The sequence below is a fragment of the Talpa europaea genome (assembly GCF_964194135.1).
Source record: "Talpa europaea genome assembly, chromosome: 1".
Classification (NCBI taxonomy): domain Eukaryota; kingdom Metazoa; phylum Chordata; class Mammalia; order Eulipotyphla; family Talpidae; genus Talpa; species Talpa europaea.
In genome coordinates, this window is record NC_140073.1 from 84,079,328 (window position 1) to 84,095,432 (window position 16,105).

The 16,105-nt window shown below is 35.7% G+C and overlaps 1 protein-coding gene across 1 annotated transcript in view; it reads right to left on the reverse strand.

Annotated features, from left to right (window-relative positions):
• LRP1B (LDL receptor related protein 1B) overlaps positions 1-16,105 on the reverse strand; it is a gene marked incomplete at its 3' end in the record, with an annotated part of 1,731,654 nt that overhangs the window by 91,406 nt on the left and 1,624,143 nt on the right. The window contains exons 78-79 of the mRNA XM_084254814.1: positions 10,676-10,899; positions 9,724-9,830 (exon numbers count right to left, since the gene is read on the reverse strand). Coding sequence (XP_084110940.1) covers positions 9,724-9,830; positions 10,676-10,899 — 331 coding nt within the window. The remainder of the gene's footprint in view (positions 1-9,723; positions 9,831-10,675; positions 10,900-16,105) is intronic.

The window sequence follows — 16,105 nt, forward strand, 5'->3', positions numbered from 1 at the left end:
TGAGGGGAACGAAAGTCAAAATAAATAGCCCCTTATATATCAAATAATGTGGTATTACATCAAACTCATGTAATCCTAGATATCCGAGTATTGAGGGAGAACTGGAAGTGACATAGTATTCATTAAGACAGGACATCTCCCTTGCTCCCTACACTGCTAGATCTTGTTTTTGGTTTTGTGTACCTTGCTATTTAATTGCCACAGGAGTGACTGAATCAAAAGATTAAGCTTCTTATGTTTAAAACAGTACCTAATTTAAAAAAAATATGCCATTTGTTAAAATATGTAAAACTAAAGTGTATTAGAGTATTAAAATCTATGGGCATTCATATTTAAATTAACATATTCATTTTTAATTCTTATTCTTAAGCATATATTAATTATAGGCAATATGATAGTCTACAGGGGATATAACAAGAATGACTTTGGTAGTTTTATTTCAGGTTGATAATGGTTTTTTCAGTCACACAGACTACAATAGCGTCAATGATATACTATAATATTAAAGCAGTAGATGGGGGAGTACCGTGTATGGAAATAATGCTATAAAAGTTCATGTTGGGGTCCCCTCATGGCGCTACTACCAAGATGGCCCACCATGGCAGCCTGACTTCAATCCCTGGCCAGAGAATGAAGTGAAACTTCATGGCGCAGCAGACCTCTCCTGTTTTACCTGCTGCTCCCCTCAGCAGTATTTCAGTAGATCTGCCTGTTCTGTTCCCCTCTCTGTCTGCGGTGAATCCTTTCAACCCCCCTCCACACCTCTGGCCTACACCCCAATTCTCTATGCAAAAATGAATAAATAAAATCCTTAAAAAAAGTCCAGGTAACTAAGATATTCTCATCTTCATTTTTGGAAAGTATGGAATGACAGGGTTGGGGGTGAGCAAATAAAGGGCTAAGTCATGGGCTAATTATTCAATTGCATAGTACAATTCTAATCCTAGATGCACAGGGGTTACATAAAGGGGCAGTGGCAAGTTCACATTTATTTTTGTTGCTCTTCATGCTGATACCTAGAGCTTATTCAAGTACACAGTGTAACCAAATGTACTGCACCTCAGTGCACACATCCATGCACGCATACATAAGAAAGAGAGCAATTCCTATAACTGCAAAATGTAAAGAATAAGATATTACTCTTGGAGGGAAACAGAGGCATTATTACATTTACTGACTTCAATATAATAACCTTGGAGTCCTGACATTTATCAATGACAATTATAAATTATTTATAAAAGATACTCCAACAAAAGGGAAAATAGTAGCAAACAAGTATATGGTGATTCTGGGAAGATATAAATGAAGAACGTACTTTCATGGAAGGTACAAAGGCTCTATCTGTGTGTGTAGAGGTAGAGCACTGACAGTCAAATTTTCATTATTACTTTCTAGTAATACACTATTATGAAATCTATGTTGTCTATTATTTCCTGAAGATCTCCTCAGATTTTTTTAAAAAGATTTATTTATTCACACAAGAACTGGGGTACAGGCCAAAGGTGCGGGAGTGAGACGATTTACCACAGAGAGTGGGGAGCGGAACAGGCAGATCTACTGAAATACACTGCTGAGGATAGCAGCAGGCAAGGCTGGAGAGATTTGCTGTGCCATGTGAGTTACTTCCCTGGCCAGTAGGGAATCGAACTTGTACTGCAGTGGCTGGTGATAGCTTGACAGTGCTGCCTTTAATGCCTGCACCACCAGGGAGGCCCCAAGATCTCCTCAGATTTGAATCATTTGTATATAAATAACATCTGTCATGACAATACTCAAGAGTTATTAATCACTGTAAAGATATTATAGAAGTTTCTGTATAATGGAATGAAATCCTGCATAACAGTAAAAAACCAGCATTTCCAATATTGAGAAAGTCACTTATTTAACAAGTAGACATGGAGTAAATAATAGTTGTTTTACATGTGACTTGTGGACTTTTTTATTTCACAGAATTATAATCAATGTATGATATGAAACTGAATAAAATTAATAAAATATAATAAATGATATTTTAAAATGTGGATAGGAATAATTATTAGTGTTTGGGAATATGGCAGATACTATGTAGGATACATATGCTACAGTATTATGACACATGGTACATTATTTATAATTTCATTATTTTCAGTCTCAAATAATCAAGGAATTATATTAATCAATTTATATTGATTTTAACATCAGATCTAAATTTATTGCTATAAATTCTCTGTAAGATAATATTATCATTTACATTTACGAACATGAAAATGATGCCCAAAGGTTTATGCAGGTTGCTCAATTTTAACTCAAATCTATATCAATGTTAGACTTATTGTCTGTGTATGGCTTCATGTTTCTTCTGTGTAAAGCACTGTGCTATACCCAATCGAATGGAAATTCTTTATTCATCTTTTTTGACACTGAATTCTGTTGCTTTGCTCCTATTGCTCAGAAACGTTTGTAGTCTTCACTTGTGACCTTGACTCTTCTAAATATAAGTATCCTACACAATTCTATCTTATGATGCTTCTTTATTTCCCCCTCCCTTTTGCATCCTAGTGTCTCCAGTGACTTTATTAGTTTTCTGTTGCTAATTTCCCAAAATAGTTTTCCCGTTCTGCTTTGAAGACCTCCCGCATGAAGATTTTCAATCACCTCTGAGTTATCTCCATCTGATTGACTTAGCTTGATTTGTATCCACAGCTGCAACATGTACCTGTGACTGAGAGCATCAAACAGCTTGTGCTCAAGTGTCACCTTCTCAAAAGTTCTACTCTGATGACAATGTTATACTGCAATCAACACTCCCCCAGTCCTGATCCTTCTTCCTGCTCCACTTGCACTCTTTTTTCCATTTCACAAACACCACATGACTTTATAATTTACTTCTTAAATGTTACATTTTTACTGCCCTAGCTCAGTCCTTGTATCCCACTACAAAGTAAGCCTTAGGAGGACAGAGATTTGTAAATCTGATCACTCCTACATTCCCAATGTCATGCATTGTGCCTAGCATATACAAGACACAGAATAAATGTATTCGTGAAATGAGAGCATCAATGGTTTCTGCGAGTCTACTCCTGTAAATGAAGTTTTCAGAATCGAGTTATTGAGAAGAAAACTCATATTCAGAGCTATAAATGGGAAATGAAGTATACAGTCTCATACCAACTACCATTTTGACTTGTCCTATGGATGTCTGACCCTGAAACAAAGCCCAGATGGCTAAATTACTTTCAGACCTTTAGAGTATTTGTGTGGGGGTAAGGGGGAGGGGAGCTAACTTAAACTTTTCTTTTAAAGGTTTGCTTTTGAAAACACAATGGAGCCTGAAACTCATCAGTGTCCAGGAAACCCAGTCAGAGGGTAATTGGCAGAGGCAGGGGAGATACTGGTCATCACCTGCTAGTGCAGAGCACAGGAGGCAGGACTACTCACCAGAAGATTCAATATGAAAAAGGTGTGGTATATTTACACAATTGAATATCGTATAATCACCAGACAAATCAATACTCCAATTATCTGAAGAAATAAATACTTCATGCATATATATATATATATGACTAAAATATCATATGTATAAAATATCATATCTATAAAACTTGGCATTTAAAGTTCCTGGTTCTCAGCTCATATTGCATTACCCACGTTGCTCCCTTCCAGGTACACCATAACTCCTACGGCCACAGACAAGCCATGTGCTAGACAATGGTTTTATAGCTCAGAGTGTTATAATATTCAATACATACAGTAAAATTTTAAGTCAATTTTATTATCATTTGGTTTGCTAATGATAAAACACAACTTTTGAAGATAATAAGTTCAATTCTCAGATCTCACAGCTAACAAGTGACCCTCTGGAATTGAAACCAATGTGATTGGCTCCAAACACCTACACAATATCTGCCCCATAATAGATTTTCTGCCTACCTTTGAAATGTCTACTCTTCACAACTTGTTCAAGTGGCAAATGTCAGTTTTCTTGTATTGAAAACAATCCCTCTTGCTCTGAAATATCTTGAGCAAGGGCAGGTTCTCTGTCAACTCAGCTAGATGGAAAAAGTAGAGTTCCAGAGCCCTTGGTGGATTTTTCAGGCTTTAATGCTCTCAGGAAGCTAGGCACACAGGCAAAGCAGCAGGCATGGGGCAGGCAGGCAGTAGGGTTGGGAGGCAGGCAGGCAACTGAGCCTCCCAGACTCCCATGGATGTTTACACTTTCTTTGTGCTCTCTCTGCTGTTCTCTCATGTTCTCCCCACTTTTGTAGTCATGCCTCTCATCCTCCTCATAGCCGCCCTCCCTTAGCCATCCCATAGCTTTCTTTCTAGCCATGACCTCCAGGCTCAGGTATGACCACTTACCCATGGCCCCGCCCATATTCCAGATGTCCACTATCAGGAACACACACCCATGCTCACCCTCTCAAGTGCCTCCTGCATTAGCACAATCAAGGCCACAGGTGATGGCCACAGAGGCTGGTGGTGCAAAAGCCTGATGAATTTACTTACCCTATAGATACATAAAAATACTCACATTTTACCAAAACTGCAATTATTTCTTTGCATGCCTCACTTATTTTTTAATTCTCAAATATAAACCCCATGAAAAAAAGAAATGAGCATTAATATGTTTATCATTAAGTTACCCAGATTGCTGAGCAGAATGGTTAACATAAGGACAGTGTCCAATTCATGCTCATTTCATTTGACCTACTGTAGGAATGCTGGTGCCAGCTCAACTTTCCTTTACTAGGTAAGGGTGCCACCCCCAGCTGCTGCTTTAGTTGCTAAGGATTCACTTTGGCTCCTTCTTCAGAGAACTGTGCTCAATTGACAGCAGCAGTTCTGCTTGGGAAGTTAGAGCCCAAAGGGAAACAGTGAATGGTGGGGCAGATTAAAAACTCACTTCCGTGCCTGTCACACGATTTCTGTGCCAAAGCACATGAGAGTCAACCAAAATTGGACTTAACCTGAGATACAGTCTTTGTGAGTATTTTGCTTTTCCTTTCCCATTTAGTGAACATCTAATGTTTTTAATGAAAAGAGGGAGGGAGGTTTCTCCTGGATATATAAACTGCATAAGATTCTCTGTCTCAGACTCCCTCCTAAATGCCTTCTGTAGGGAAAATGGAAGTTACCAGGTTTTTTCTGCCCACCTGCCATTAGCGTCTATGACTTGACACCTGTGGCCTTATATGCATGCCTGATGGTGGACGTCTGAGCATGGTGTGGGTGTGTGTAAGTGAGTGCACCTGAGCAACAGACTGACCATAAAATGGTGGCATGCACAGGGGCCAGAGGATGGCAGCAGAGGATGGGAGGGAGCAGAAAACTGTAGGGCAGAGAGCAGTAGAGACCAGCGAAGAGACAGTGAGAATGCCAGAGAGCCCAGAGATAATGGGAATTTTATGGGGACTACACCTGGGAGGAGAAAGCATACATGGTACAAAAAAGAAGAATGATGTAGAACATTATCAAATGAAAAAAAAAGAAAAAGAAAAAGAGAGAATGGCTCCCAAGAAAGTCTGAAAAAAAAAAAAGTTTGGCCAGGGGAGTCCTGGCTAGGAGTCCTGTCAGCCCCCTGACCCCAAGCCTCCCTGACCCCAAGACTGGTTGCCACAGTACAAACGGTGTAAAAAGATCATCGAACGCCTGAAAAAGCCACTGAGGATTCCAGGACTCCTCGTTTACCGGTCTGGCTGACTCAATAGGGAACCTGCAAAGTGCTTTGCTGGCACTACACCCTCCAGCAGGTAGTTTTTTTTTTTTTTTTTTAATGACTTTAAGGAAAAAAAAAAAAACTGACAATATCAACATTTAGTGAGACTATAGAGGAACCAGAACTCTCATGTGTTGCTGGTATGAATATAAAAATGGTACAGCCACTTTGAAAACCACTTTGCAGTTTTTGTTTTTTTTTTTTTGCTTTTTTTTGAAGATGTATTTATTTATACAAGAATGAGGGGTACAGGCCAGATGCGTGGGAGGGTGAGAGGATTCACCAGAGACAGAGCAGGGAACAGAACAGGCAGACTGACGAAATACACTGTGGAGGGAAGCAGCCTGTGACACAGGAGAGGTCTGCTGTGCTATGTGGGACCCTCGCGGTGGGCGGGGATTGAACTGGTGCTGCAGAGGCTGCGGACAGCTTCACAGCGCTACACTCAACCGCCTGCGCCACCAGGGGAGGCCCCACTTGGAAGTTTTTTATACAACCAAGCACTTTTATAATCTACTTCTGAGCCGTTCTTTAAAATAAAAATACTATTATATATATATAATAGTATTTTTATTTATTTTTATTTTATATATATAACAGTATTTTTATTTAAAAAATTAATTTTGCACTATTGCAAAAGTAAGTTATGGAGACAACCTTAGTGCCCAAGACAAATGCATAGATTAAGAATATCAAAGGAAAAAAATTGAGAGCCCAGAAATAAACCCACACCTATATGGATAGTTAATATACAACAGAAGTATACACTGGAGAAATGAAAGCTCCTCATTAAACCATATTGCAAAAACTGGACTGCCACGTGCAAAAGAATGAAACTAGACACCATACATAAACACTATACACCAACACCATACACAAACATCAACTCAAAGTGAGTAAAAGACTTTTATGTAAGACCTGAAAACATAAAACAGGAAAAATACTCCATGGCATATGCTTCAGTGATGTGTTTTTGGATTCATCTCCAACAGCCAGAGAAACAAAAGGGAATATAAACAATTGGGACTACATCAGACTAAAAGGCTACTGCACAGTGAAAGAAACTCACTAAATTAAAAGACATCCTACTGAATGTAAAATATTTGCACATCACCATCTGAAAAGGGGCTGATATCCAAGAGCTACAAAGAACGTATACAATTCAACAACAAGAAAATAAATAACCGGTATCAAACAATGAGAAGAAAGGCTAAACAGGCACTTCTTTAAAAGGACACACAGATCACCAACATGGGCCTGAAAATAATGCTTATCATCACTTATCAGGGAAATAAAAATCAAAAGCACAATGAGATATGACTCAACTGTGAAAATGACCCATATCAAAAAGACCAGAAACAACAAATGTTGGTGAGTATGTGGAAGAAAAGCAGCTCTAAAATGCTGCTGGTGGAAATATACCGATAGATTCCCAGCCCCTTTGGAAATCAGTGTGGAGGTTTCTCAAAAGATTAGAAATGGATCTACCATATTATCTAGCAAGTCCACTTCTATATATCCACCAAAAGAATACAAGACCACTAATTGGAAGGGAAACTTGCACTCCAATATTGCAGCTCTATTTACATTAGATAGTTATGGACAATTATGGAAAGAACCTAAATGCTCAATGACAGATGAGTCAATTAGGAAGATGGGTATATTTCCACAATAGAATATTTAGCTTTAAGAAAGATAAATGTTTGCCATTTTTAACAACATGGATGGAACAGAAGGGGATAATGCTAAATGAAGTAAGTCAGGAGAAAAACAAATACCAGATGGTTTTATTCATATGTGGAATATAGCGAAACAAAACAAAGACTCAGACAAAACCAAAATAAAAGCACAAGCCCTCGAAGTATGACTTTAAAATTGAGGCTAATCAGATACAGGGAAAGGACAGGGTCCAAAGGACTGTGGTGGAGGACTATGGATGCCTGAATGGTAGCTGTGCACTGGCAGTATGCATCTGAGGAGGTCGGTCCTATATCTCTGAATCATATATATAGTAGTGTAAACCAACGTCAATGCAATAAAAAATAAAAAAAACAAAAACTAGGCCTCCCTGGTGGCGCAAGGGGTTAAGCACTATGAAGCAATCCACAGCCTCTGAAACATGAGTTCAATCCCTGGCTGGCCAGGGAGCAACCCACATGACAAGGCAGCCTATCCTGTCTCGCCCTCTGCTCCCCTCAGCAGTGTGTTACATCAGTCTGCCTGTTCTGTTCCCTGCTCTGTCTCTGGTGAATCCTCTCACCCCCTGCATCTCTGGCCTGTACCCCAGCTCTTGTGTGCATAAATAAATAAATCTTTAAAATGGTATAAGATAAAAAAGAAAAAATGAACTTCACAACATTTTTATAAATGTAAAATTAGTTAAAAGTAAAAAAAAAGTTCTTTTAAAAACAAAGAATTGCTAGGGCTATAAAAGTGAAAATAATGCGTGATCAAATCATAGCAGTCTCCTCAACAATACCCTCCAATGATTCCTCTTAAACTCTGTACTCATCAGCGTGTTCCAGATCCCAGAGAGTTTGCATCTGGCCTCCCTCATACCTACCATTCTACTGAGTTGCTCATTTGCTTCTAGGCATATGACTATCCTTGATATTTTTGATACTATTTCCAATTCATAAATTTTTGTTCTCTACATAAATTTTGTTCTCTTTAGAAGTGCTTTTCTCAAATATTCTCATGACTTCCTATCTCTCTTTATTCAGTTCTGTTTTCAAATATTTTTTCAGAGATGAATTCTCTGACAATCATAATGAAAATAGTACTTCCAAGTAAGTAGTGTCCATCCCTTATGGTATGCTTTTTTTCTATATCTCTCACATGTTATATATCTGACACATACTTGTGTGTGTGTGTGTGTGTGTGTGTGTGTGTATATATATATATATATATATATATATATATATATATATTCTACCCTTTTTAAGAAGCTAAGTTTCCTGAAAATTAGACACCTCTTTTCAATTTAGGAATTTTCTTCTACAATATCTGAAACAATTTCTGGCATGAGGTGGCAGTTCAGTGAGTATTTTTTAAGTAACTGAATGGAGACTTATGTTATTGAACTTATGTTAATGAACTAAATTTCAAAGACTGCTCCTCATAAAGAGAAAAACTGAGGTAGCTGAAGAAAAAGGTGTAAGGTACACTAAAAGTTAATATGAATATATGTGACAAATATAAATAAATCTTTACTTATAAAAGATAGTATAAAGCAAAACTGTTAAGTCATATGTGTACAGACTATGTAGTCTGTTCTTTTGATGGGGTTTTAGAGGGTGGGGATTAGCGGCACAAAATCGCTGAGGTTCCTGCAGTCCAAAATTATTTTATGAAGGAAGAGTACTGAGGTTAGAGTTTACAAATAGGTAAGCTTTAGCTAGGAAAGCAATAATTGGAAAGGCTTATCTCCCACCTCTGGGAGCTGGGAGGAAAAAGACATCGGGGTCAGAACAGGGAGGCAGAAAAATAGACTTGAGTTCCTGAGCAGCCCTGGGAGTAGAGAGAGTCTATAGTTGTAGTGTGGATGCCATGCTTGAGAGAGAGATTAAAGTCGGATTGAAGAGAGCTGTGAATAAAAAGTCAAGAATCATCAAACCCGTCTTTCACAAAAGATTTGTGTATTTTCTCACCTCTCTGTCCCCACAGTTTCTCATCTTCTAGGAATAGTGCCATCTATTCGAACATCATTAGCAGATAGCTGTAAAAATACCCTAAGACATTGCTATAAACTGTCAAAATTTCATGCATGTGAAATCCTACTAATAGCATTATAACTTAGGCAATTTTCAAATAACATCTCCATAACATCACTGGCAGTATGATAAGGACCTGATTTTCAAGTTGGGAAAATACAACAGGAAATGTTAATGACTTTCATAATGTCATACTATAAATTATTTTATTTGCTTGTAAAAATGATTATATTGCCAGCAGAACTAGAAAGAATGGCAATGCTAATATGTTAGCATATGCTTCACATTTTAGACTATGTCAAAAATACAGCATACCTGTGGGTCTCTGTAAATTCTTCTGTACTAAAATCCTTCTCAGTGTTCCATCCATGGCTGCTTCTTCTATGTGGGAGTGATCCCCAACAACAGTCCAGTACATCATTCTGAAGAGATATGTCAAATTGTTTAGCCTGAAAATGCTGCTGCTATAACTCATTTCTTCTCCCCCAAATCACTGTCTCTACAGTATACATGTGTCAGAATCACTGCAGATACTCTTAAAAAGCAGATATCTGGACACATTCTAAACTTAAAGAATGGAAATCTCTGATGGAGGGTACTGAGAATCAACAATTTAAAAGTCATACCTATACACTAAAACTTGACAGTCACTGTTTAATAGGATACACTATAGTTCATTATTTTATATCCAAAGTTTAATTCTGGATATTCCATTAAAATTTCAAATAAATATATTTCTAACATCTGAAACTATCTTATTATGATAGAATATTGATTTTATTATAGATGGTGCATCAATATGCTTTTTCTTTGATAGAGAAGGTCACCGTTTTTTCTCAAATAGAAAACATTCTCTAATGAAGAAGACACTTCATCACATAATTCTAGAAGATAAACAACAGTTGCCTTTTTAAAAATCTTGTACATTCAACTGAAGATTAACAATAGTGGTTATATTATTTATTAACTCAGTGTAATCATTTTGTAATATATACATATATAAACACATATTGAAAGCATAGCACAGCTCAGGAAAAAAAAAGTACCATTATTTGGTGTAAAAATGGCATGTTTTTACAGAGGTAGAGTGATTTTTAGTTTTGTGAACCCATTATAATATATTGAACACTCATTTTGGAAGCAAAACTGCTGAGCACAGATGGGATAATCTGCAAAAATAGGCATTCACATTAAGAAATACAATTTATTTATTATTATTAAAAAAAAAAAAAAAAAAAGAAATACAAGTATCAAGACATGAACCTACCCTCTTTTAGGATTGACAGCAATAGCATAGGGTTCTCCAGCCAGATTTGTTAAGAGTCTGGTGCAGTTGGGGCCATTCAGCTGGCCAACATTAATAGAGTACCTCAGACTGGTCCAGTGAGTGGTATAGTAACTGAACCAGTGCATTCGAGAATGATCGGTCCAATAAACATTCCCAGCAACCCAGTCAACTGCAATATCTCTGGGTCTTTTAAATTCAGGACACTAAAAAATAACCAAAAACCAACAAACAAAAAACAAATCAGTATTTTTTTAAAGCAAATTAGTGGGATTTTCCATTTCTATACATATTCTGTACATTGGGATCATAGAACAATCCTTCTATCATAGACAGGTGTTAATTGTTACATTTATTTTGAAAATACCTAACATACTTTCTTTTATTATTGATTTTCGTGGATGAGTAACTGTACAATCCTAAAGCATACAGCCCAATGGAGCTTTACCTATCACCTATATAAGTTTATCACACTTAATTGTTGCTAGAATATTTCCAAAATTGTGTAAGTTTAAACTGTAACCTCTTCAGTTAGTATTACTCTGAGAATAACCATAATTCTGATGTTTAATGCCAGAGATTAGCTTTAACAAAGCTATATAAGTAGAATCATACTTTTCTATTTTTGACTACTTTTGCTTAACATCATGCCTGTGAAATTCATTCATATTGCTATACATGCCAGTTATTAACATATATATATATATTTATTCTTGGTAGTATTGTTTTATGAGTGTATCACGATTTGGTTGTTATTTTATTGATGATATTTATTTGGTTTGTTTACAGTTTTAGGCATTACAACTGAAGTCATGAATATTCTTATATATGTCTTTTGGTGGATACAAACACTCATTTCTGCAGGGTATTTGACAAGTAATAGGATTGTTGAATCTTAAAGTGTTTATGTACTGATTTTGCACTAATATACAGTGTTTTCCATAATTTATTCTTCAACCTTATCATATATAATTTGATTTAAAGATTTAGAAATATTAGTACATATAGACATACTTACAGACTTTAAATATATTTTGAGGGAAATTAAATTTCTTCTTATTTATATTGCATCCTCTCAGATTTTATGCTTAATATTGTGTTGTGAGACAAAGATTAAGAGAGTTCATTGGGAATAGATAGCAAGGAAAATAATGTGTGCTGTGTGCCCTTCAATTAACTTGATCACTTTGAGCAGGAACTAGTGTAGTAATTAATTTGACATGGTCAGGTTTATTGGGCATAACCAAAAGTGAGGAGGAATTCCCAGTGGTTTTATATCAAGTGTAGAAACAATTATTTGAAGGTGATTACAACTAGACATGTAGTCAATGTGTAATAGCATCATTAGGACCTCGCAACCAGTGGAAATATGTGTCTTTAATAGATGACAGTTTTGTTTTTTTTTAATGTGCGGCTTACTACTGAGCCCATTTTTCCAAGGTGTACACTTAGATAAAAAGAGAATAAACTGAACTTTTCAAAAAAGAAGATGAGAAGCCAAGAAACAGGAATTATGAGACACTAGGTGCTATGTGATCACTGAGATCTCAAGAAAGAACAATATGCATGCCTTGAACTAAATACAGAACCCATATAAATTTCTAATAATCTTTATTATCAATCTTTGTAGTTAATGGTTTAAAACTGAAATTATATAACTTTATAGCACCCCATTTTTCAACTCTCACCAAAAGATACCTATCTACTCAGTGATATCTTATAGTTAAATGAAGGTAAACATAAAGAAGTTTGCAATACAGTATGTACTAGAAATGCCATATAAAACAATATTTATAAATGGATAGAATAAAAAAATGTGTTATATTAGTCAAACCATAATTTTTTTCAAAAGTGCCAGTATTACTTAAATTAAGTGTATTTGTTTCTTGTTTGGCAGCATTTAAAATTAAATACATCAACAAATGGCATATGTATATCAATATAAATCATACATTTATATATAAAAATGGGGAAATCATAAGTTGTTTAGAGCATACTGAAACATATTTTTATATTTTTTAAATATCAGTAGTGCAATTTTTGGTTCACAAAAATATGATATTGATTATCTAGCATGAACATAGAAAAACAACTATTTCCCTCTATCAGATATAAATATACACATATAATTTTCTATCTTAATGGAATTCTTGCTAACAAATTTTATACAATGTCCCACTTTTTTGAATTTAGGATTTTCCTTTTCTTTCACTCAAACTCAAGAAAAATCTGATTATCTCCCCACCCAGTACTTCTAAACCTGGACTATGAACCCAAGGCTCAATGTTCCTAGCACATTCAGATATTTACCAATACATTTCATGTAAGCAGACTCACGAAGAATCTACTAATGGTGAATTATAGAAGGATAATTCAGATTTAGTTCATATTTCTAGAGTAAAGAATATGGATTAGAAGAGGGTAAAATGTTACTTGTCAGGACAAGAGATACTGATGAGTTAAAAAGTCATTTAAATCTATACGTTTAGTCCCTGGTTCTCTAGATCACAGAATCCTTAATGTCATCCCAGTACCTACTAGAGTAGTTAGAATATGTGGTAAAGAATGGTCACACCCAATAAATCCAACCTGAAGTTATGAATCATTAGTGACAAAATGATTCTTGGAAAATAAGAGCAGTAGGGTGAAGATATTATCAAGTATTTGTCCTCAGTGACTCATCATACACTAAATGCTCAATGATCCTTGAAACAGAAGAGAGATGAACTGAAGAAGAAGGGGTGGGGGGCGATATGACACAATAGGACAGTCTTACTGTCAAGAAACCTATGACTATATGTGGAAATAGCCTTTTATAATGAGTTCCATAGATGGAAAATAATCTCCCTTTATGGCTTACAGCTTGACCAGAATTGTGACCCATTAGTATTACTACTAAAAGAGGAACTCATATTGAATGGATATTGGATCGACAGTGGACCTTGTTCCTGTTGGATTTTGATATAATGAACAATTTATGAAAGGTTTAAAATCAGACAGATAAATAAAAAAAAAAGTGGGAAAATAGGAGAGGTTCTGGGAATGGATGAGACTGCAGAGACATGTGGTTACGCTAACAGCAAAAGGCATTACTCATTTTGTTGCACAAAATAGAAGATGCATCTTGACTGCTTTTTCTAGGCAGATGATTTCTTTACTATTAAGCTCTTTAAATACACAAAGTATTGAGGTCTTAGGCAATCTTTTTTGCAGAGATGTATTTGTTGGATAAATGAAACACTTAAATCTTACAGAAAAATTGGTAGGTTGATTGTAACAAAATTAGAGGTTAGTAATTTAAACTACCAGTCCTTTAAAGCAGTGGATTGTAGGGTATTTGTCAACATTCCAGCTTCAGTAAACTAAATATATTATTTACTAGGGACATTTGTTTTAAATCAAGGAAAGAGGAAAACCTGTGAAAGGGGAGTTCAAGCACTTAGCCATGAAGGCAGAGTATTCCTTTTATTAAAATTTCTATCTTTAGCAAAATGCCCTAAGAAATACAGTTAACACAAGGATAAATTGAAATGATCACATATTTGTGAATTTTTTTCAAATTTGTGTACAACAAAGAAAATTTGGTCCACTGACTGAAGTTAATTATCTCTTAATATAACTAAAACAAAGATGTCAAAATACTCTAAGGAAATTGTGCGTGTGTGTGTGTGTGTGTGTGTGTGTGTGTGTGTGTGAGAGAGAGAGAGAGAGAGAGAGAGAGAGAGACTAAATAAAAATGTTATTTACATTTTTGGTTCACAAAATATGAATCACATTAAGTCTCCATAAACCAAGAAATATAAGTCAAATAATGACTATGCAAATGTTGAACACTGATAAATTCTATGACTTATTAATGTTACAAGATATCTTGATAAATATTCTTTTAATGAAGAAACACATATGATAGAGAAATACAAAGAACAAAGAAAAAGTTATATTTAGAGCAGAAAGTATAGGAGTCCCAAACCCATTCATGGATTAAACTTCAGGCCTCTATCTACAACTTATTCTGACGAACAGGTAATTTCAATCTGAGTAATCATAAAACCGTATTTACATATATTAGGATCATGTGAATTACATATACTCATTGGGTAAAAAGAAATGAGGGTATGTAATTCTCAGACAATTTTTTTTTTAAACAAGAATAAACTTGTGTTTGGAGTGAAAACTCAATATTTTGAGGCATCTATCTTATCACTCATGTTTTAGCATGCTCAGTGCTCTTTACACTTATTTCTTATGAATGGCCACATTCTCTCCATAAAAAGCAAAACCAGGGGCCTCCCTTGTGGTTCAGGGGTTAAAGTCTCCATGCTATCAAACTATTGCCAGCCACTGCAGCACGAGTTTGACCTCTGGCCAGGGACTAACCCACATGGTGCAACAGACCTCTTCTGTCTCGCCTGCTGTTCCCCTCAGCAGTGTATTTCAGTAGATCTGCCTGTTGTGTTCCCCACTCTGTCTCTGGTGAATCTTCTCACATCCCCTGTACCTATGGCCTATACCCCAGTTCTTGTATGCATAAATAAAAAAAATAAATCTAAAAAAAAGGAAATCTGGCTTTAAAAACCTTCAGTCACTGTAAGAGGTAATAAAATATATCATAAAAAACTAAAAAGCACCCTAAATCTGGAGTCAGAAACTTGGCTTAAGACCTACCTTCACTTTCTCTGTAAACTATATAACGTATGCAATAAAGTTTTTGAATTTGATGGCCTATAAAAGTCTTTAACTTCTGCATCTTTAAATTATGCAACAGTTTAATATATTATCCAATCTATATGTCTAAATTTTATATAGCCTTTAGGATGTGTTTAATGCTAATTATGGATTTTCAGGCATTAATCGGTAACCAAAAAAAATGTATTGGTTTTTAAAGAGGGGGGACTTTTATATAATTTCCCTATATGAATGACCTGAAATAAAGCAAATAAGGCACCTCAGATATTTACAATTTAAGTAAACATGACACTTGAGGTGTAATGCACCTTCATCTGAATGCAAAAACTGCAAAATTGAGTTTGAGGAATAGATTTTAAAAGTTTAAAAGAATTTTTAAGTAGATACCAACTTTAAAATTATGAAGATATAAAGAGGGGCACAAGCATGGTGGGGAGGGGAGAACAATGGACCACAGGTAGACTATGGGCATCTTGGTGGTGGGTGTGATGTGGTAACAACACCTGAGAGGGGAGAGCCTACACTTTCAGTATACAAACTATGATATAAACCAATGTTACTTCAATAGAAAAATAATCCAAACTTTTGGTGTTTCTTAAAAATTAAGGAGACATAAGATAATATAGCAAATGCTCGTCAACATTCCAGACAGTAGTTAGCTTCTGCTCTCTCATGTAATGGTATATGTGTTCAGGTTTTCTCTCTCATCGGTGTTCCCAACTTTAT